Source organism: Petaurus breviceps, unplaced genomic scaffold (assembly GCF_028583685.1).
Source record: "Petaurus breviceps papuanus isolate PSGF00001 unplaced genomic scaffold, PetGlider_PUasm1.0 175, whole genome shotgun sequence".
Classification (NCBI taxonomy): Eukaryota; Metazoa; Chordata; class Mammalia; order Diprotodontia; family Petauridae; genus Petaurus; species Petaurus breviceps.
In genome coordinates, this window is record NW_027185764.1 from 58,772,809 (window position 1) to 58,797,267 (window position 24,459).

Genomic DNA, 24,459 nt, shown 5'->3' on the forward strand with positions numbered 1-24,459 from the left:
AGTTCTGTTTTGGAAACATTGAATTTAAAATAGGTACATACTAGTTTGAGCAATCAAAGGAGGCAGGTAGAGGTGTGAATGTAGCTCAGAGTAAAGATTAGGGCTGGATATATAGGCCAAAGTATTATCTGTATAGAGATTTTAATCCATGGAAGCTGAGATCACCTAATGAAATAGTAGAGAGAGAGAAGAGAAAGGGGGCCAGGACAAAATCTTGGGAGACATCCATAGAGGACATGACATGATGAATAGAAAAGGAAATGGAGGAAGAGCAGCTGGTGAGATAGAAAGGGAGTAACTAGATGAGATTAATGTCACAAAAACCTAGAGAAGAGAGACTATTCAGAAGGAAAAGGTAATCTATAATATCAGATGCTGAAGATGAATCAAAAGGTGGGTGGTAAGTGGGAAGAATCAGAATCAGATGCATTTACAAAAGACTTCTATCAACATTTAAAGAACAATTAATTCCAATATTACATAAGCTATTTGCAAAAATAAGAAAAGGGTGGCAGCTAGGTGGTGCAGTGAATAGAGCATCGGCCCTGGAGTCAGGAGGACCTGAGTTCAAATATGGCCTCGGATACTTAACACTTGCTAGCCCTGTGACCTTGGGCAAGTCACTTAACCCCAATTGCCCTGCCTTCCTCCCTCCAAAAAGCAAAAAAAAAAAAAAGAAAGAAATGGGATCCTCCTTACTGTAGGCATATCTCTAAAGCCAGAACCCTATTAGTTCAGGTTCAACATTGTGATGAAATGGAGCACTTGTGAGTCACTGAATATTTAAGTTAAGAAAAGAGAAACAATCATAATCGAGTGGTTTGCCACAAGTAAAGGCTAATGGCTATCTAGCATGATATAAGGTAAATAGTATTGGACTAGGCATTAGGAGAATTATTTTCTAATCTGAATTTTACCACCTAAGTACATGTGACCTTGATCAAGTCACTTCATTTCTCTTAACCTCATTTTCCCAATCTGTTAAAATAAGCAAGTATTCAAAGTTCCTCCTAGAATAAAAATTATGATTTTATTTCTAGAGAAATAGGAAAGGAAAACATGGTCATTATAAATATTTCCATTCTGGGAAAGTCATAGAATATAAGAAAACTGGAAGGGATGTTCCAATTGCCTTAACCAAGGTCACACAAGTCAGCACAGCAGAAATTAGAATACAAGCCTTCTACTTCCTAGTTTTGTAGTGTTGTTCCTGGATAACGTTCTACTGCAAGGCCTCCAGGACAAAACTTCTCAGAAGCTTAACTAGAGATTTTTGGCTAACATGGCTGCCAGAACAAAAAAAAAAGCAGATTGTCCAGTTGCCACATATTTACTCATATATAGCTCTTTAGTTCACAACAGAGGAAAAAAAGTCAAGAAATGCAATTAGTAAGTACAGACTTCAACCACCCCAGAATTACACAAGATGTCATCTAAAAGCCCAAAGGCAAAAAAGGAAAGGGAGTTGCTAACCAAGTCAGTACAATTACAGGATAATCTCAAAATTGGACCAGATTGGCTAGAGACACATGTAGCCTGCAAAGTTCAGTGTCTGAAGGAAGCAAGAACCAGACTACCCAGAAAAAGCCCAAAGGTGGTCAGTAAGCCCCACATTGGGGACTTTGGAAGTACCAGAGAGTAGCAAGTAGGGCAAGCAACCAATGCAGTGCCAATATATTCAGAGCAGACCAGCCCAGGCAAGTAAGTGGTTCTAAAGGCCTGAGATATGTCCTAAGATGCCGCAGAAAGACAGAAGATCAAGTACTACCATCATCAAAAGATCTGGATGGAGGTAGAGTGGGGCTTAACAAAGGAACCCTAGTGACCCCAGGCAAGATCAACCAAGACTGACCATCCTTCCCAAAAGCTCACCCAAAGCCCCAATTCAACAAGCTGGGAAGATGAATAAATCTGAGAAAATACTATCAGTATAAAAAAATATTGCAAATCTAGAGATTCCCCAAAAAGCAAAGAATAACTCTCTATAACAACTTCAAGCAGAGATCTAAGGAAAAAATAGACTTTCCAAAAGTACTACATGAATACCTAGAAGAAAGAAAGCAAGAGACTTAAAATAAGAGTTCTAGAGAAAAGAACTAAAAGGAAAATTGCCAGTTTATTAAAATAAAGTTGCAAACTTTATCCTAGAAATAAATTTTTTTGGAAACTAGAATAAATCAAACAAAAATCAATGACTGCATAAGACAGTAAGAAATACTTTTAGAAAACTATGATTAAAACAAAGCCTGTACTCTGTATTTCAAAAAATGACAAATGAAAACTGCTCATACCTATCAGAACCTGAGAACAAAGTAAAGACAGAAAGAATCTACCAACAGTCTCCTGAAAGAAGCTCCAAAAGGAAAAGCCCCAACGGTCAAAATCCAAAGCTCATCAAAGAAAAAAAAGATTGGTTGGTGGATCTGTGAATCAATACAACCTCTAGAAAGCAATGCCGGTAACTTTTGGCCCAGAAAAAAGTCACTAAATACATCAAAATATTTACAAAAGCTTTTTTCTTTTTTGTGACAGCAAAGAATTGGAAACAAAACAGATATCCATCAAGTGGGTAATAGCTATACAAAATATGGTGCGTGAACAAAATAGAATGGTGATTGTCCTTTGTGTTCCAAGAGGACCAAAATGACATCACTATGTCCAGTCAAGGTACATTGTGTCCAACTGTGGCTGATCATGCCAATAAAAGCTCAGAAGGCTGTACTGCAGATTGGGAACAAATAATCTATTTGGAGTGGAGATGTCTTTAAATTTGTTCATCTCACATTTCAATGAGATAAAATGTGTCTGTGCTATAAGGAATGATGAATATTTATGAATACAGTGAAGCATGGAAAGATTTACATGAACTGATGAAGAGTGAAGTAAGCAGAGTGGAGAAAGAAATATATAAAATATACAATTTGAAAAAGTAAGTGAAAAGAACAACCACAAAATAATCAAAATAAAATGTTACAAAATTACAAAGAACAAATATGGCTCCAAAGAAAAGATGTTTGATATCCTCCTCTCCCCCATCCCTTTGTAGAGGTGAGAGGCCCACTGGGTGTGGTACATTAAAAATATTCTCAGACATTTTTGTACATTGATCAGTGTTGCTGATTTTTTCCTTTTTTTTCATTAAAATAGTATTTATGAAATGGAATGGCTTTCTAGGGGTGGGAGTGGGAAAAGAAAAGGGAAAATTTGGTGATGTTAAAAAAACAACAAAAGACATGAATAAAAATCTGTTTTAATAGGGAGGGAAGAAAGCAGCAAAAAACTAGAATCTGAGGTAGTATCTTAAACCATCGGGAAATGGTTGAACAAAAGTGATACATTGAATATAATGGAATATTCCTGGGCATGACCAAAGAGATGATCTCACAGTATCATGAATAATATGAAGTGTAGTAAAAAAAACAAAAACCCATCAGGATTAGCTTAATACATATTAAAGTACTTAAAAAGAATTTTTAAAACTACAAACTTAAAACTTTTTCTAGTGGAATTTAAGTTTCTTTAGGTAGAAAGCTGAGCCTTATTTATCTTTTCATCTTCCTATAGCATTACCCCAGTATTGTGCAAAAAAAAAAAAACCCAGTTATTGCAAAGGAAAGGAATTTGTGTATTTCAGCAACTATTAATTGCTAAGAACACAACTGGAGGAAAAAAGTACATTTCAATAGTGTTCAATTGATGTTAGCCCAACAAAAAACTGTAACTTTTAAAAATGTCGGTGAAAGGAATTTTTGTTTTAAAGCAAAATAAGTATCCAGCGATTGTCTCCTGCATGTAGAACACAATTCAAAAATCACAACTGATTCTATGAGAGATCTTCCTAATGAGGCTTAATTAACACTTAAAGAGAATATCAAGGAGCCCCGGACTTAGGTACATTTCAAAATATTTAGTTAAAATGTATTTCTTGACCACTGGTACTTTATAAAATGACATTGGATGATCATTTTCACAATAAAAATATTTTTACGACTCTCAAAAGTCGACACAAACAAATAAATGTCCTCTTCATTCTCTCCCCACCTTCCACCCCTCCACCCCCATAGCTACTTTGTTTTTGTTTCAGGATTATTTAGCAGTTTTTGAATCACCATTTATCAATGGTCCATCCATCATCCAGCATTCACTTTCTCAGAAATAGTCTCTCAAGGAGACTTCCTGAGGCATTAACCATAAAAATGTTTTGACATAAAGATGGGGACAATATTTTAGGGCATCATTCCAAGGTTGCCTAAGAGACTTTCAATGTCTAATTCAAAGACCCTGAAAGAGACTTGATAAGCCTGGAATCTTTCAGATCAAGGGAATATTATTTGATTTAGCAAACCACATATGAACTTTTTGTTCAGGATGCTCAAGTGATTACTGGGCAGGAGGAAGAAATGGCAGGTAAGGAAGGCCACAGAAAACTGGGTTAAAGAACTACTGCTTTAGAATTATTGGTAGTGGATGACACCTGAGCTCTAAATGCCTCCGAAATCTGAATTCCACATTTGTTTCATCTTCAACCTGAATGGCTGGTTTCTATTACTTATACAAAAAGAAAAGTGAAAAATATAAACCAAGTTTAAGATTTATATAGTTCTTAGGGATCATAAGATTATTACGTTATTCCAAGCTTTCCATTCTCTTTCCATTCCTTCTTCCACCCCCACCCCTCGACTGCCAATAAGCAGGACTTCAAAATAAATCTCTGACTAATGATTAATACCAGGAAGCAAACTGCACCTAACAATCCTTTTCCAAAAGTCTCAGACTCCCAATTAAAAAAAAAAAAGCTATCTCACAGTTCTTGAGGAAAACATAATGTGGTAACTACACAGAATAAGCAGGGGGCAATAGTTAATTTCCACATAAAAACTTGTCGTATTAAGTTTAAAGATTTACAGGAAATTTTAAAAAAGAGAGTTGTACACTGTTTAGTAGTACCTTTAGAAACCACTGCTATACTTACTACCTCTTAGCTACCCTGGTGGTAACGCCTATACGTCTACTTGGAAACACTTCGAAATGGTTAACTACAATTATAGCATAAACCTGTGCACGCACGCTCACATGCATTTTGAAGTAAAGAAGTAAGAGAACTGTAAACACACAAAGCACCAAAGTCCTGGCACACGGTCCTGGGGGAAGGGTTATCAGCTATGGTCGCACCAAGGACACCTGAGGAGCGGGCACATTTAAGAGAAAGGCGTAAGCGGCGTGCTTTCTCCGACACCCTTCTCCCTAACGCCGCCCAGCTTTCTCCAGGGGTCTTACCTGGATCTGCAAGGGAACCAGACGAACTTTGCAGCGTTCGCTCACCAGGAAGCCCTTGGGCAAGTCCACATACTGGCCCCACTCCTCGGCAAAGAGCTGCACCACAAATTTGCGGTGCATGTCTATCTGGTCTCCGTAAAGGCTCAGGAACTTCTGGATGAGCAGTTCGTGGCCGGCGCCGTGCGGCACAGTGGAGGGCCGGGCAAACACCGAGAAGCAGAAGAGCACTGGCACCGCACCCCCTGCAGACAGTGACCCTGGGGGGGCGCCGCCGCCGCCGCTGTTGCTGTTGTGCAAGTGTGCAAGAGAAGCAGCCTCCGCCGCCGCCATGTTCCTGGGCAGCGCCAGTGCACGGCTGAGCACGCTCTCTGTCGCTTCCTCTGTCTGAGGGAACAACACCGACCGACTGCTCCTCCTTTTCCTCTCGGTTTCTTGCCACCAGGAGGGGGCCCCAGGCCCCAGCAAGCAGAGGGAAAGAAGAGGAGGAGTCTGCTGGCTGCTTCTCTCCTCCACCTTCTCGCTCTGACCCTCCCTCCCTCCGTCCCTCCCCTCCCCCACCCCAACTTGCTCCGGCTGTGAGGTCTGGGTGGGTGGTCAGGAAAGAGTTTCGCAGCGTGTCGGGCTGCCCCACTCCTTGCCGAAGAATCTCCCAAATAATGGAGCTGAATCCCCTCTTCCAGGCTTTATACTGGATTTCTCCACTTCCACCTGTACAGCAGGGCTCATCTTCCCTGTTCTTTTGCACAAAGGACACAAAAAGACTGCTTGGGACTATGGCTCTTGCCTAGAGCTCTCTGTTCCTTCTCCTCCTCCCCAGACCCGCTATGTAAGGGGCTTTTCCCTTTTTCCAGTGCCAGAACTAGGATCCCAATAGCCTTTTACAGATGGACCTGGGAATGTGTGTGGCTCTTGTTACTCCTGCTGGGAAACGGGAATCACATTTGGAATGACAGCTATTGACCATTGTAAATAAATAATACAAGCAACAGTCATATATTGAGCTCTCTACTGTAGCAGAATACTTTTAACCTCCATGCAGTGTAAAGAACATCGGATCCGAGTTCAAATCCCTGCAGTGCTATTTTGGGCCTCGGTTTTCTCATCTATAAAATTGGAGGAGGGGAAGAGAAGAAGGGATACTAGGAAAGCAAATTCCTAAAAATGCTATGACAACTATATTTTTAGAACAGTTATGACTATGACTTACTAGGTATCACAAAATTACCTCTTTTCACTTTCTTACTCAAACAACAGAGGATGCTTTTTTCCAATCAGAGCCCATGTCCAGGGCTGATTTAACCTTTAGTACTTTATTATAGTGCACTGTTCAGTTGGGAAGGAGCATATGGTACATGTAATGTAATCTGATGATGGAGAGACAGACAGACAGACAGACAGACAGATAGATGGTGATGGTGATGATAGATGGATGGATGATAGATAATTTATTAAACACTATGTGTTTAAAAACTATGTGCCAGACACTGTACTGAGTGCTAGGAACACAAATACAAGCAAAAAAACAAGGCGGTCCCTTGACCTCAAGAAACTAATTCTAATGGGAGAAGAATCCTTAAAAGAAGATGAACAGCTAGGGGTGGGAGTGAGAGGGTTGGAGGTAGTTACATTGCTTGTTATTGGGATAGCAATGGGAAAGTAGATGAAAGAGCCAGGTTAAAAGTGAAAATGGATGGCATGGGCACTCTCTGCTTTCCCACCTCCCACTGGAATGGCAGGCTACTTACTGTTGCTTTCATGTACTAGGGAAACTGAGGGGCTACATTTCTAGCACTTTAACTCACTAGCCTGGTTCAGTGTGTTCTCCATTGACTATCAACTAGAATTAATCAGTCCTTCAGAAGGTAAATTCTTTTTAAAAAGTGAAGCTTTTTAAGGTGGTATAAACCATACAGTTGATACAAAACCAATCCCCTGAAAAATCCAGGGCACACTCTCTCACAAATGCACATATATTTCATGGGGTGACTTGGAACAAATGATACGGTAATAGTGAGACATCTGTGTGTCCAAAGGAGCATGTGTGGCCAAAGAATAAATTCACATCTCCTAGTTACTGGAAGTCCTTTCTTGAGTCCACAGCAAACCAGTGTTCTTATCTAGTACAAGGCCAGTTATGCTCCTTGAAAATATCATGTTTTCTTTCAGTGTTTCTCCCGCTTCTAGCTAGATTATTGGTCCAGTCTTCCATGATATGGGGAGTGGGGGTGAGGGGAAGATGCAGGAAGAAGGAATTCACATGATACTCTGAACTCATTCGACTTTCCTTTTTCTTTGTTGCCCTATTGCTGTTTTTGTTGTTCAGCCCTCTCTGACTCTGTGAAACCCCATTTGGGATTTTCTTGCAAAGATACTGGAGTGGTTTGCTATTTTCTTCTCCAGTTCATTTTACAGATATGGAAAATGAGGCAGAGATTAAGTGACTTGCCTAGGATCACACAGCTAGTACATGTCTGAGGCCAGATTTGAATTCTATTTGTCTCTTTTTGTGTTGTTAAAAGAAATGTTGGTTCAGGCCTCTCCCAGGTCAAAGAGGCAAACTCAGGAAAAGAAAGATAAAAGTATTTTATTTAGCACACCAAGGCAGCAAGCAGTGGGGTACTGCTGCCTGATTCAAACTGCTGCTTTTTATAGATAGGAGCAACCAACTTACATATAAGGACAAAAAAGTATGTTGATTGGTACACATAATCATGAGGAGATGGGGTTACTGCTGCTTTTTCTCCTCCTTCATTATAGTATCGTGGGATGGGATTAGTGTGTATACACAAGAGTATTTCCAGACCACCATCTCCTGCAGACTGGCCGCCTATGTGCCAAAGTCAAAACAAGGTTTAAAAATGAGGTCACTTCTTTTTTGTTTTGTTTTATTTTGTTGTTTTTTTCTCTCTCATGGTTTTTCCCATTCCTTATATTCTTCTATGTAACATGACTAATATGAAAATGTTTAATAGGAACATATGTGTAGAGCCTGTATCAGATCGCAAGCTGTCTTGCTGGGCAGAGTGATGGGGAGAAAATTTAAAATTTATGGAAGTGAATGTTGAACACTAAAAATAAATAATTTAATAAATTGGGAAAAAAAAGTGGGAAAAAAAGTGGGGAAAATGAAGTCACTCAGACTGACTGCACAAGTAACTGACTTTGCACAATCACTCCTTTGGTACTAACCATACTTATGGTACAGCACTACAATCAGACCTCTATTAGTACTCTATGCTTTACTGCATCATTTTAATCTCTGCTGCTTACAATTTGGGAGTCAGTAATTTGGGAATTAGTTCTTTGTACCAAGGAAGGTACTATAAACACAAACACACAATCTCTGTGAGGTCACACAAGAGAAAATACACAGATACTTTAGCTATGAGAGATTTGAGGGTCAAGAAGTTAGCTATTTGGCAACCAAGGTCCTTCCAATCCTCCTGGACCTTGTTCCAGGCCTTCTGAACCCAGTCCATATGAGTATGAATATCATCAAAGTTGTCAGGAACCCAGGTGCAACACTACTGACCTACCGTATGAGAATGCATACTCCTTCCCTCTTTTCCAGAAGGAAATCTAGGGCCTGTCTATTTTGTAAAGCCACAGCCCTAAGTGCATGGATCTCAATCAAAAAACTGTTCATTTTATTCAGGAGTACCAGACTGCATCTGTATGGGACATACATAGATAATAAGATGGAAAAGGCTCATTCAACATCATTTGCTAAAGAGGGAAGTGTGAAAGAAACTTGGACGGCTGCACACTTGCTTTCCAAAAGTGTGGGCCAGAAGCCAAAAAGCACCCACACCTGCTGGTCCAATTTGAGGGAAGCCAGTGATATGCTTTTTTGTTACACAGGAAATAAAATCCCTGTGGGGCTATCCTAAAAAATCCACTCATGTGTGCCAGGCCTCCTGGCTTAAAAAAAATCTCAGAAGATCCTTTCTGTCCTGAATGGTCACATTTCACTTCAGGGATAGAATATAATTACATCTCATTTACTGTACCATTTCCTGACCTTGTGTCTATTTTGTTCATAACACAGAACTGAAGGCCTGACAACATCACAAGCTCAAGTTGGGGATGAGATTGCAAAAGGTTAGTGATCTTTTTTCAATTAAAAATGAATAAATGGAAGGACTCACTCTTTCAGCCCAGTTTGTACAGTGCAATTAGGTTTCATATGTTTGTCTTATTGATTACAAAATAATAATCACATAAGTTCTGAATGTCTGCCCCCATAATCACCAGTAACATCCCTTCCCCCAAGGACAAAGAGGTACATTTACATTTCCAGCAGCTGATCCAGTTAAAAGGATGGTTAGCACATTGGATCAAATACTCATAAGTGTTTGGGCTCTCCTGTTTTCCCACCCCCCAGGGTGCAAAACAGGGCATGAAGCACAAACAGAAGATGCATAGTAGACAGCAAGTGAGGGATTAAGTGCTAATTATCAGGTCAAGTCACTTAACCTCTGTTTGCCTTAATCCAATGACAAACCATTCCAGTATCTTTACCAAGAAAATCCCATGGACAGTATTGCCATGCTTTGGTCCATGGAGTTATGAAGAGTCACACACAACTGACTGACTAAACAACAACAGGTACTTTTTTAGAAACAGTAAGTTGTCTCAGTGAATAGAATGCTGGGCCTTGAGTCAAGAAAACCTGAGTTCAAATCCAGCCTCAGACACTTACTAGATTTGTGACTCTGGGTAAGTCACTTAATTTCTGTTTGCCTTAATCCACTGGAGAATGAAATGGTCAACCACTTCAAAGGGCAGCTAAGTGTCACAGTGGATAGAGTGCTGGGCCTGGAGTGAGGAAGACTAATCTTCCTGAGTACAAATCTGGCCTCAGACACTTACTAGCTGTGTGACCATGGGCAAGTCACTTAACCCTGTTTGCCTCAGTTTCCTCATTTGCAAAATGAGCAGGAGAAGGAAGTGGCATACCACTCCAATATCTTTGTCAAGAAAACCCCACTAGTGGTCACAAAGAGTCGGACATGACTGAAAAATGACTGAACAAGTCAAGTCAAACAAAGAAGCAGCCAAAGACCATAGCTTGGTGTTGGACTCCTTTTTTAGTTTAACTGTGTTCAGGAACTGATCAGGGGTTGCTTCGTCTGCTGAGCTGAGGTCAGTTGTAGCAGCTTCACATGGGTGTGATGTATCCAGGTCATCTACTCAGCAATCTTGATGGCAGCATAACTAGTCAACAGGACCTGGAAAGACCCATTCCAGAAGGGCTGGAGACTAGGTATCTTCCTCAAGTTGCAAATCTACATGTAGACTGGGACCTGCATCTGAGTATGGAGAAAGCAATAGAGTCTTGTCTTAGTGCTAGCAAAACAACTATCTTCTCCTTCTGACCAGTTGTTTGACTCTCTTGCCATCTGGGGGCCGAACTCTGGAGGCAGCTAGTGCTGTTGTCACTGCTGATTCAGTCACTCCCAAGCCCTGCTCCTGGTTTACCAGGGTCTGGGCTGTGCTGGTGCAGCTGGTGCTAGGCTGTACTCCACTCTCACCCAGGTACGGTAGACCTTTCTTGCTGATCTTCTGAATTGTCTGGGCTGGAAATTTGTTTCACTTCCATCTTTTTATGGGTTCTGTTGCTCTAGAATTTGTTTAGTCATTTTTTTAGAAGGGTTTGGAGGGTTTTGCGGAAGAGTTAGTTGAGTCCCTGCCTTTACTCCACCTTCTTGGCTCCACTTCTCTCTCATATGATTTTTAAGCTCTATTTTGATCTCTTCCATGACATATTTCAAATGGGCTTGAGACCACCTCCCGTTTTTCTTTGGAATTTTGCCCATAGATGTTTTGACATTGTTGTCTGAGTTTGTATCTTGGCCTTTCCTGTCTCCATAATAATTTTTGATGCTGAGATTCTTTTTTTGTTGTTTTCTGTTCATTTTTTTTTTTTTTACTTTTCCCTTTCTTTTAAATTTGAGCTCTGCTCACAGGGTGGAAAGGGCACTGTCTCTGGCTTCTTGTGCTAGAGGCTGCAGGCCCTGGTTCTTTACCTGGTGCTACAGGGGGTCTTTGTGTCTGGTTTTGCACTGTGGAGTAGGGGTGGGGTATGGCTGGTGCTCCTGGAGGCCTAGGGGTCTGACAGCTTACCTGGTGCTGGAATGTGCTGAGGCTTGGTTGAGTATTTTTGTGTTTTTTAGTGGCTTCACTGAAGCAGGTATAGTCAGGCCTCTGGAGGTTACCTGTTTTCCCTGGGCTATGCTGAAGCATGGCTGGTCCGGTGACTGGTGGCTGCCTGTTTGTTTAGGCACCCCTACCATTTGCCTGCTCCCTCAGGCTATGCTGAAGCACATGGAGATCTGGTCACTTGAGGCTGCCTGTTTGCCCAGGGCCATGATGATGTGTGGAGGACTGGTGCTTGTGTCTGCCTGTTTGCTTAGACCCTGGGCTCTGCTGAAGCACATGGAGACCTGGCTGTTTACCCAGAGCTATGCTGAAACCCATGGTGCTTCTTGGAGTTGGAATCTGTGGGTTCCTCTGGCTATGCTAAGGCATGTGGGGGGACCTGGTGTTGGAATTTGCCTGCTCCACCACATTGGGCCTGAGGATCACCCACTGATTTGCTGAGGTGGGGCTTGCTGCTAGTTTGCTGCAAAGCTTCCCATCCTGGGCTGCATTCCACTTTCACTTGAGTGAGATGGACCTTTCTTGCCAATCCTTCAAGTTTCTTGGGCTAAAAGATTATTACGCCCCTTCTTTTTGCTGGTTCTGCTGTTCCAGAATTTGTTTTGTTTTTTATGTTTTGTTTTTCTATTTTATGGTTGCTTGGAGGTATATATGGGAGAATTGCAGTGGTTTATTACTTAATCCACCATCTTGGTTTCCAGAAGTCTCTTTCTTTATTTTTCTCGCTTATTTTGGTCTGTTATCTTTCACAACATGAATAACATGGAAGTATATTTTGCATGACTGCACATGTATAACCTATATCAAATTATTTGTCTTCTTACTGAGGGAGAAGAGGAGAATGAGAAAATTGGGAACTCAAAAATTGTTTTAAAAAGGAATTGTTTTTACATGTAGTTGGAGGGGAAAAAATAACATTAAATTTAAAAAAAGTTTCTTATAAGCATCATTCCAAAGATTTTAGTTTTCTTTATCTAATGTGCCTCTTTTTTTAATTTTAATTGGTTGTTTAATCAGTTGACATTTGAAGATTATGTAGTTAGGTTTATATTTTCCTCCAATTTATATTGTAATTTTTTTTTCAGTGTATGCTTTTCTGCTGTATTATATTCTTTGAGACAACTTTTGTTGTTGACCTAGATGTAGGATCCTTGGGTTGGCTGCTGCAGCATTGCTGCTAGCAGTGTGAAATGAGGGAGGAATAGTGAGCTAGCTCAGGGTATATATGAACCATTTCATGTTTTTTAAAATTTATTTTGAACATTCTTTCCACTTGCACATATCTTCAACCATGGAGTCAACTGGAGTTGCTTTATATTTGGTGCATAATTTCTTTTTTGGAGAGGTTTGAGAGGTAGTCAGGATAAGAAAAAAAAAGATCTAGTGCTCCATCTTGTTGATTACTTCAAAATGTTCTCGGTTTTTTTCTGGTGATGTGAATTCTCTTGATCACTGCTTTGTTTTTTGTATTCAGAAATTCTAGTGAATTGACTTGTATTATTTCTTTCTTTATGGTATTCAGGTTTTTAATTTGTCATGTTTTTCTGGAAGATCTATGATCTTTAAATATCTTTGTGCATCCTGTTTTTATGGGCATCCATTTTGACTTATGTAGAATTTGCTATTTTAACACTGTTGACTTTTGTAATATCTGTCTTTATGTCTAGATCATATATCTATTTTAACTGTATCTTGAGAAATGGTGTAAGGTATTGGTCTATGCACAATTTCTGCCAGACTGCTTTCCAGCTTTCCCAACAAATTTTTTTTTAACAAATAATGAATTTTTATCCCTAAAAGCTAAGTCTTTATACTTGTCAAATACAAGGTTACTGTAGTTATTTGCTGCTCTAAATTGTGTGTCTACTCTGTTCCACTGATCTGCCTTTCTGTTTCTTAGTCAGTACCAGATAGTTTTGATAATTATTGCCTTATAATATTGTTTAAGATCTGGTATTAATAAGCTTCCTTCCTTTATATTGTTTTTCATTAGTTCCTTTGATATTCTTGAACTTTTGGTCTTTCAAATGAATTTTATTGTTATTTTTTCTCACTCAGTAAAATTTTTTTAGTAATGTAATTGGGATGGCATTAAATATATGGATTAATTTAAGTAAATTGTAATTTTTATTATATTAGCTCTGCCCGTTCATGAATAACTAATATTTTTCTATTTAAATCTGATTTTATTTATATAAAAGTTTGTTGTTTTTTTTTGTTATGTAGTTTCTGGGTTTGTTTTGGCAGGTATAGTCTCAGGTTTTTGGGGTCTGTTTTTGCTTTTTTTTGGAGGGCAATTGGGGCTAAGTGACTTCCCCAAGCTCACATGGCTAGGTTTTATGTTAAGTGTTTGAGGCCAAATTTGAACTCAGGTCCCCCTGATTCCAGGGTCAGTGTTCTATTCACTGCACCACCTAGCCACCCCTGTCTAGTGTTATTTCAAATGGGATATCTCTTACTATCTTTTCCTGCAGGGTTTTGTTGGTGATATATAGGAATGCTAAAGATTTATGTGGGTTTGCTTTACATCCTCTTACTTTGCTAAAATTATTAATTGTTAAACTAACTTTTTAGGTGAGTCTTTGGGACTTTCCAAGTATATCATCTGCAAAAAATAGATAGTTTTATTTACTCATTGTCCATTATGATTCCTTCTGTTTTTTTCTTCTCTTATTTTTATCGCTAAGATTTTCAATATGATAATGAATAATACTGGTGATAGTAGGCATCCTTGTTTCAAACTTGAAACAAGGCTTCTACAAATTATGAATAATGCTTGCTGATTTTTTTATCGATTTAAGGAAAAATTCATTTATGCCTATGCTTTAAAAATGTTTTTAATAGAAATGAGTATTGTACTTTATCAAAAGCTTTTTCTGCAACTATTGCTATAATCATATGATTTTTGTTACTTTTATTATTGATATAATAAATTAGGTTAATATTTATCCTTATGTTAAACCATCTCTGCATTCCTGGTATAGATCCAGCTTGGTCAAAATCTTTGTAATATATTGTTGTAATCTTTTAGCTAGCATTTATTTTGGATTTTATGAAATTAGTCTATAATTTTCTTTGTTTTACTCTTCATGCTTTAGGTATCAACATCATATTTGTTTCATAAAAGAGTTTGGTATGGTTCTTTCCTCACCTGTTATTCCAAATAATTAATTTAATATTGGAGTTATTTGTTCTTTACATGTTTGATAGAATTCACTTGTAAATTCATCTGGTCTTGGTGCTTTTCTTGGGAAGCTCATTTATGGCCTGTTCAATTTATTTTTTCTAAAATAAGTATAGTGCAACCAAGATTAAAAGGAAATCAGAAAGCTGGGAAACAGTCTTTATAGTAAGTGTCTCTGATAAAGGTCTTATTTCTTAAGTAATAGCAAACTAAGTCAAATATATAGGAATACAAAGCAATTGATAAATAGTCAAAGGATATGTACAGCCAATTTTCAGATAAAGAAATAAAACATATCTGTAGTCATATGAAGAAATGCTCTAAATCACTATTGATTAAAGAAATGCAAATTAAAACAACTTTGTTTGGGACAGAGACCCCTACCCAAATAAAATAAGTAACTCAGAGGTTTTTCAAGGTGGAAACAGAAACTCCTTTATTACAATCTCATGTGAAGGGGCATCATCACTACCAGGAGCATTCTGGTGGGAGAGGCAAGTGACAGAAAGCAAAGCTTGGTTATATATCCTAACATAAATAAACCCCCTCCCCACCACTGACCTTTGCTCCCATTGGTCAGGAGCTCAGGCTCACAATCTAACACTAAGATCTACCCCAGATACAAGAAATAGGGAAGTACCCCAAAAGGATATGCTTAGTTAACAAAACCTCAACTCATGATGGAGAAGCAGGGTTTTCCAGTCTTACATTTTATGTTATTCTAACTCAGGTAGTTTTCAGTAAATGGAAACTTAGGCCTGGGCTTCTGACAGCCTGTCATCAAGTTCTGAGAAGTCTTCACCTTTTTCTTCTACTCGGTCCCTCCTCTTTATTCTGTCAGATTGAAGACTTCTCACACCATCCCTTTTGTAGTCTTCCCAATTTTCTTAATTCTAGTTCCCAACTCTCCTTTTAAATATGATTGTTGCATTGACAACATACAAGGGGGCAGTCTCCTTTATGAGTACAGATATAGAGATTCAAAGGAAAACAATAACAAACAGCTGTCCCTTCAATAGTCCAAAAGTCTCTTTTTATACCGCTGTCTGGCAGGAGTGTACCATCTGACGGAAGTCCTCCAGTCACTTCCCATCCATCCATCCTCAGCATCGCTTCCCAGGTTTCCTACAAAAGTTACCTTGGAACCAATTTAAATTACCACTCCTGAACCCTTGCCATTCTTAAAAAATTAAAACTGGAGTCTTGATCAATTGTCATGATCACACATTAAAACCAATTTCTTATATTTTGTATTAATCCATTATTAATTCCTCCACCAGGAGGATGGGATTTCACTAAGGGATTTACATTAAGCTAACAATTAAAATATTTACTAAGTAATCCAGAAGCTATCCTACTTTTAACATTAACTAATCAATATTCACACAAACCCTTGACCTAATTGTCCCCATACTATTACAAGGAACTAGAGGACCCTTACTTGTACAGGAATACCTATATTAAATCCTGAACCTAATGGTTTTATCTTGTAGTAACTTAAGATGTTCCAGAATCAAATATTTAATAGATTTGTTGTTATATTTTTAAAACTTTTGATTATTGAAACTTGCCACCAAGAATAGGGACAAAACTGTAATGAGGGAACCATATTTCAGAATGTCAATTTCAGGCAAAATGTACACCAAGCTGAAACCTACATTGAGCCAAGCTTAAAGTCTGCCAGATGCTAGCGGGCAAATCTAGTCAGGAGAATCCTATCTCAGTTCATGCGCAACAGTTGTTCTCCTAACCTTCCCCTTGCATTTCATACCTGTACTTCACAGGGTCGGGCATCATGGATCAGTGGCTTGGATGGCTTGGATAGCTTTTCTTAATATTCATGCATGGAGTTAGACTTAAAGAAATTAGTTAACAGTCCCATCAAATCTTAAAAAACAAGCTGCAACAATGAGCTTATGATATGATTATAATCTCACATTGGTTAAGGAACACCTTTAAAGTAAGCCTTAAATAGCCTGTTTTCATTTCTATATTTATTCTTGTTCATAAGATTCAAATCTCCCATCAGGATTATAAATTATTGCTCTAATAGATTTCCATCTACTCCCCAAGTACCCCTATCTTTATGAGACTGTGCTTAATCTGAACACACACTACAATCCCTATTTCTAACTAAATCTTCATTTATCTTTTTAGCCCACTGATCCCTATTACTAACATAACTGTTCTATACTGAAATCCCAGAGTAAAGAAAACAAAGAGGTTAATGTCTAACCTCACAAACTGATGAATTACATATCTAATTATTCTCACAACATTCAGGAAGAATATCCTTAAAACAGCAAAATTTCATACATTTGCCTTATGCCTAACTTTCCATTGATTTGTCATAAAAATGAAAACTAGGGACCTGATTGGACAAAGCATCCACATGCAGTATGGTCCCAAAACATTTTTACCTTAACATCAATTTACTCTCATTGAATTGCAATATACCGGTTTACCAGGATTCACATAGATTAACAACTTTCCCTCCACAAATTGTAAACTTGTCCTGGTATAAAAGGCAATTGTTAGAGATCCTTTTTAATCTTTTGTATGTAGACTTGCTATTTCTCAGCAAGTCAAGTTCATTGTTTAGGAGCTTTATAACTAAAACAAGCTCCCTCCCCAGGGCTGATGACCTTGCCCACACAGATTGTTTCCAGGGGCACCTAATCCCTCCTTTTCCATACACATTAACAATTTTAGGTTTTAACATTAAAATAGTAACACACGGTTTCATCAGATCATCTGATTATAACACAAACAATTAACTACAGGTAATATATAATGCACTAATGTACAGACTTCTCTCCCTGCTGTCCTTTCCCAGGACTGATGATATTGCTTCCCCATCCTGGATTATAAAATTTTCCTTGTCTTTCCTATCTTGTGTCTCCCAGTCTGTTCTTATCCTTTCCCATAAAATTCCCCCCAAAAATTCTGAAATTACTCCACTGAAACCCATAAACACCACTCTCCAAATATAAGCATCTGTCTCTTATAGTCTTCCTGCCAGGAGACTCACACTGCTTTCTTAATACCCTGTTGTTTACTTCCTTGCAGATAAAACACTCTTCACAGATTTGTTTAGCCACTATATGTGTGTGTATACACACACACACACACATACATATTTCTTTAAAGCTAGGACACACATTGATTACATTCCCCAATGAGACCCCTTGATGTAAAAATTGACAAAATTCCCCTCATCATTTGTGGATTAATCATTTCTCTCCCATCAAACAGTTACCAATGGCCTTGCTCAGTTTTTCAATCTTCCCAAATTTAATCAAATTTTTCTTTTCAGCTTCTGTGAGCACAAGTATTGCTTTTGTCTTAGGGGCTTGGGGATTCAACACATACATCTTCATAGATTCTATGGACAAGGTAGCCTCCTTAGCTTTCTCGTCTGCTAATCTATTCCCCATTGCCTCGTACAAAAGATCTTATAAAACATTTCATAAGAATATTTCCCTTTTTCAAAAACAGTTTATCCTGATATTATTAACTAGTACACAATCTGATCATAAAATCTTTTCCCACATAATTGACAAAACTATAATGGACATACTTACAAAAGGAGGTCTCACTGGTCTTTTCTTCACATATTTATCAATCATTACCTTTTACAAGCATACTTTTGTAAATACTTAATTTATGTAATAATTCCAAACAGCTTGGTTAACAATCTCACATATTTCATAAATTATTGTAAAACAGTCTTGATGGAACCTTCCTTTTAAACAAAAACAAAATTGAAAGCTTATGATTTCCTAAATTACAATACTTCAAAATATTATAACACATGGTCAGAATGCCCTCTTCACCATTTTTCTGTTCCTCTGACAGTATAATTCTTAACTTAACAGCATTTAGACTCTATAAAAGAACTGCTTCTATTACAACATAGATAACACAACTTTACCAGTGACAATATCATAAACAATTATCATGTACCTAAATTTAAACTTTGGAACCAAAATCAAGTAATTACCAATCTGGTGGCCTTAATTTAGATGTTTCCAAATTGCTTTGCACAGAAAATCATTCATCCCATAACCAGTGGCAGGAAAACTTCACATAAGGTTAATAAACATAAAGCAATTAACTTCAGCTTACACAGTTTAAACTCAAATAGCATTTTTGTTTATTACCAAGCATGGTGCCAAGTACCTTTTACAATTATATTAGTCTCATAAAATCCCTAGGATGTGGATTCCACCACCATCCCTTCACCAAACAGCAAACCAAGGTTTTATTTACCTTAGTTTACTGTCCAGTAAGGTGGGGGATATACAGAGAATCAATTTCTTAATGCCAAATAACAATATGTACCTTTTGATCATATAACTATACATTTCTAAGTTCTAATACCCTTGGTCCTCAAAAAGGAACTATTATCCACAAACTTATATGTATCCTTAATATTTCAGTTCCCCATTCACATTCACATTTTTCCTAAGAATTACAAGGAGTTTGTAATTTCCTATTATAATCAGGTCAGTTTAAAATATGCTGGGCTAATATTCTAACTGCTTTCTTTGGTTCTAGTAATAATTACAAATCACAATAATCTACATCTTTTAACCATAATATATGCCCATCTTTAAATTCAGTTTCAATAACCACCCAATTTCAGCCTTTTCACTTAAAAAAAACTTCCTTGAACCCTCTCAATATGGTTAAATCATCTGACACTAGATTCTTGTTCAAACCTTTATTTCTCTTTCCTGATCTTTCAAATCCATTCATATCGCAATTTCATGCTACTTTCCTGCACCTTAAAAACTAGAGGGAATTAAATGCCAAGCAATTCACAAACCAAGAGAGCCACATTTTTTCCTCCCTTCTGCCCCTCTTTTTCTGAGAGGCTTACAAAAAGTTCCACACTACAAGATTTGTGTACCATCCCAGCCCTTATTCTCATTTTACATTCCCAATACCTTGAAGTGGGATGGGGGAATGCTCCCTTCCAGACACCTCTCACCTTATCAATGACTTTTCGGTGTAATCTACTCAGATGCTCTGAAAGATCCTCAGTCTCAGACTCCTTCACTCCATGATAGTGGCTATGTGTTGCCTAATCTAATCTGGGATGAGAGGAGTTAACAGAAAAAAGAAAAAACTTTGGCTCTATTTAAAATCCAGGCTATGAAACCACCTTCACTGGGGTTAAGGGGGAACTCCTAAATGATTCATCTTGAAACCTCCAGAATCTGAATTTACTAAAACTCAACTACTGTAAGTAGTCCTTAAGTAACACAAATAGATTTTTCAAAGTATTACAACAAACTTAATTTCTAGTTATTACAAGATTTCCAGATATTAACTTTCCCAGTCTAGATTAGCCTTTATAGCAACTTATCCCAACATTTTTTTTAAAAGCAATTGGAGTTAAGTAACTTGCTCAAGTTTACACGGCCAGTTATTTCTGAGTGTGATGCTAAGTATCTGAGCCCGGATTCGATCCCAGGTTTCCTGACTCTGGGGCCAGTGCCCTTACTCACTGTGCCACCTGGCTGCCCCATTATCCCAACATCTTTCTTCTTTTATCCTTTGATATAAAATTATTACTTTTTGGAACTCTACATGAATGTTATATCATCCATCAACCTTCAAATTAATACACATTAATACAAAGCCTGAAAATTTAAGGTCTCTCATTTACTTAGCAAAAGTTCCCTTAGTTTCAACTAACATAATAAATTCTGACATATCTTAAATTTCAATTAAGAATAACTCATTGTACTTAAAATACTACCAGGATAGATTTAATTACCTTCTGGCTACATTCTGATATGATTTTTTAATGTAGCAGCATTTAGAGTATGAGAGAGACTGCTTCTCTTTTATGTGAAGCAGGAAAAGGTTAAAGGTTTTTTTTTTTCCTTCAAGGTATGAGGGGGAAAATTCTCCCTCCCTTTTCTTTATCTCTCTCTTTCTCTCTCTCTCTCTCCAATCGACCTGATGGAAGAGGGAGGGGGAGAGAAAGAGAAAGCTGCATTACAAGGTAGCCCTTGCTGTCCTTGAACACACAGAAGCTGTTAGTTACACAAAGACAGACACTTTACACAGAAACACACAGAACAAATATTCAAGCCAATTTCACTTGATCGTTTATAGACTCCTCCTCCTCCTCCCAAAGCAGTTGCTGTACCTCCAGGCAGCCAGAGGGCTGCATAGGATCTCTCTTCTGCATTAAATGGCTCCTTAGAATTCACATATAAATTCAACTTTTGACCTACCCAATCTTCGGAAAAGCCGACTTTGGCCAGAAGATGTTTCCTCGGAGTAACATCCCACCCCACACAAAGCAAAATTTTATCATCTTTTTCTTATCCTTTTCCCTATATTTAGGTAATTCATCCCAATTTTGAAGTTTATTTCCTAACTGTCCACCAGTATATCTAACTTTAACCTTAACAATGGTATATATAACCTTTGCTCTGATGTGTCAGGCTTAGACTGTGCCTTTTCCATAATTTAGCTGAGGAGTCTCACTCCTCCAAGCCTGAATCAACCAGAGGGGTCTCCCCCTTCTTCCAGTCACCAGGGTGCTCACTTGATTTTTCCTCAGCCAAACTCCAGGGTCCAAGACCCAAGGACTTTATAGTCCCTTCAAGTAAGGCTTCAGGGTCCAAATTATAGCTTTAGTTGAGGAATTATCACCTTCTCCTCCCAGGTCAGTGACCTACGAATTAATGACCCAAGGACTCACAAGATTTTGCTTACCTCTGGGCTGTACACATACAATTCACATGACTGTTTTCCTCTCTTTTTCCAGACAACTCTTAATTTCTTAGGCATGATCAGAGTCTATTTTCAACCCTACTTAGTTGTTTCTGCTTCTCTGAGTTCCTGTCTTCTGGTCTTTACCCGATCAGAGTCAGATCTCAGACCAGTTCCAAGGATCCCCAAGAAACCTTGGTTGGCACCTGGTCCTCACTAAGGTTCTGTGGGATTGACTCATGAAAGGGTTAATCCTGGCCAAGCTCTCAAAACTGTGGGACAGAGACCCCCTATCCAAATAAAATAAAACTCAGAGGTTTCTCAAGGTGGAAACAGAAACTCCTTTATTTCTATCTCTCAAGAAGGGGCATCATCACTACTAGGAGCAGTATGGTGAGAGAGGCAAGTGACAGAAAGCAAAGCTTGGTTATATACCCTAATTCAAAGAAAACCTCTCCCCACCACTGACCTTTACTCCCACTGGTCAGGAGCTCAGGCTCACAATCTAACACTAAGCTCTACCCCAGATACAAGAAATAGGGAAATACCCAAAAAGGACATGTTTAGTTAACAAAACCTCAACTCATGACAGGGAAGCAGGGTTTTCCATGATCCTAAGTTTTATGTTCTTCTAACTCAGGTAGTTTTCAGTGAATGGAAATTTAGGCCTGGGCTTCTGACAGCTTGTCATCAAGTTCTGAGAAGTCTTAACCTTTTTCTCCCACTCAACACTGAGGTATCATCTCATACATTTCAGAGTGGCTAATATGACAAAAAAAGGAAAATGATAAATGTTGAAGAGGATGTGAAAAAATTGGGACACTAATGTGATCACCATTCTGGTGAACAATTTGGAACTATGCCCAAAGGGCTATAAAACCATGCATATTCTTTGATCCAGCAATACCACTACTAGATCTGTATCCCAAAGAAATCAAAGAAAAGAGAAAAGGACCTATTGATCCGAAAATATTTATAATAGCTCTTTTTTGGGTGGCAAAGAGACACTAATTTAATGTCATTGAATTTGTCAGTATTGGTGAGTTGCTACTAGATAGGAATATGCTAACTCACAAAGATTATTCCTAGTCATGATCTTAGTAATATCTTATGTGAAAATCTGAAATATAGCAAGAATTTGGTTTAAATTTAAATTTTAAAAATTAACATTTTTGGTGGGGGCAGTGAGCAGAGGCCCAGACAAGGCCTGGTCAACGTGGCAGCAAGTTGATCCTCCAATCGCAAGGGCCATTACCAGGCCTATCACTGCAAGGCTGGGATCTGACAGAGCTGGGTAAGAGATGGATGCAGGGCCCATGGAAGTGGCACCAGTTTCTCCTAGGACAACCAACCCACAGCCTAGAAATTTTAAAAAGCCCCTATCTGAACTTCCAGGGACCAGAGCAAACCCCAGCTGCTCCAATCCCCCACTCTGACCCTGAAAACACAGTAACTATTGCTCCAGAGCAAAATTTTAAACAGTAAAGGCTTGGGAACCCTAGAGCAAGGGCAAGGCTAAGGTCTTGCCTCAAAATGGGCAAAATTTTGCAAAGACAAAGGCTCTAGAACTCTATTATTGTGAGAGGGAGGAACCAAATTCATAAGAAGACAGTATTGACTCCACACCCACAGCTAAAGCCTCAACAGGGAATATGAACTGGTCTCAAGCACAGAAAACATTCTTAGATGAGCTCAAAAAGAACTTTGAAAGCCAAATTAGAGAGGTAGAAGATAAAGTGAACAATTCTTTTAAAATCAAAATTGCAAAATTAGAAAAATATTACAATGAAGAAAACAGGTCCTTGAAAAGAAAAATGTGTGAACTAAAAATGAAATCTGAATGTATGGAAAAGGAGCTTAAAAAATTAACTGAGGAAAACAATTTGCTAAAAATTAGAATTAACTAAATTGAAGCTAATGACTCTATGAGGCACCACGAATCAGTCAAACAAAATCTCAAGAATGAAAAATTAGAAAAAGAGGTAAAATATCTCAATGGAAAAATAACTGACCTGGAAAACAGATCCAGGAGAGATAATCTGAGAATTATTGGTCTACCAGAAAATCATGATGGAAAAATGAGCCAGGACAATATCTTCCAACATCAAGGAAAACTGCCCTGAGATTCTAGAACCAACAGGTAAAATAGAAATTGAGAGAATCCACTGAACACCTTCTGAAAGAGATTCCAAATTGAAAAGTCCACTAAATGTTGTGGTCAAATTCCAGAACTATCAGGTAAAGGAGAAAATACTACAAGCAGCCAGAAAGAAATAATTCAAATATTGTGGAACCACAGTGAGGATCTCACAAGATCTCTCAGCTTCCACAGTGAAAGATCAGAGGAAATGGAATATGATTTTTTGCAAGGCAAAAGAGCTCAGGCTACAACCAAGGATCACCTATCCAGCGAAAGTGAGCATAATCTTCCAGGCAAAGAAATGGTCATTCAGTGATATAATGTACTTCCAGACCTTCCTGATGAAAAAGACAGAGCTCAGTGGAAAATTCAACCTCCAATTACAAGACTCGAGAGAGACATAGAAAGGTAAATAGGGAAAACACACACACACACACAACTTGTTATTTAATAAGAGCAAACTGTTTATATCCCTATATGGGAAGCTGATACCTGTTAATGTGGAGAATTATATACCTATGGTGACATCTAAAAGGGATATAGATAAATAGAGGGTGTGGGTATAAATCACACAAAATGATGATAAAAAAAACCTTATTAAGGGCTGCAAAGGGACTGCATTGGAAGAAGAGGAAAGAATGAAGCAGAAAAGGGTAATTTATGCCACACAAAGATGAATAAAAACATTATAGTAGAGGGAAAGAAGGGAGGGAGATGAACATTGTATGAGCTTTTCCCTCATTGGTTCTGGTGCAAGGAGGGAATAACATAATCAGTTAAGTATAGTACTCTATCAAGAAGAGACATAAGACTTATCATAATAGAGGGAAAGAGGGGAGGGAGAGGAGCATTGTATGAGATCTATTCTCATCAATCTTGGTTCAAGGAAGAAATAACATACTACATTAAGTATAAAAATCTATCATACCCTACAGGCAATAGGAGGGGGATAAGGACT

General features: G+C 38.3%; 1 protein-coding gene across 1 annotated transcript in view; it reads right to left on the minus strand.

Annotated features, from left to right (window-relative positions):
• The window catches only part of ISOC1 (isochorismatase domain containing 1), a 51,417-nt gene extending 45,688 nt beyond the window's left edge, over positions 1-5,729 (minus strand). Inside the window, exon 1 of the mRNA XM_069085183.1 lies at positions 5,278-5,729. Within this exon, the coding sequence (XP_068941284.1) occupies positions 5,278-5,607 (330 nt within the window). The 5' untranslated portion in view covers positions 5,608-5,729. The remainder of the gene's footprint in view (positions 1-5,277) is intronic.
• Positions 5,730-24,459: the final 18,730 nt, after the last annotated feature.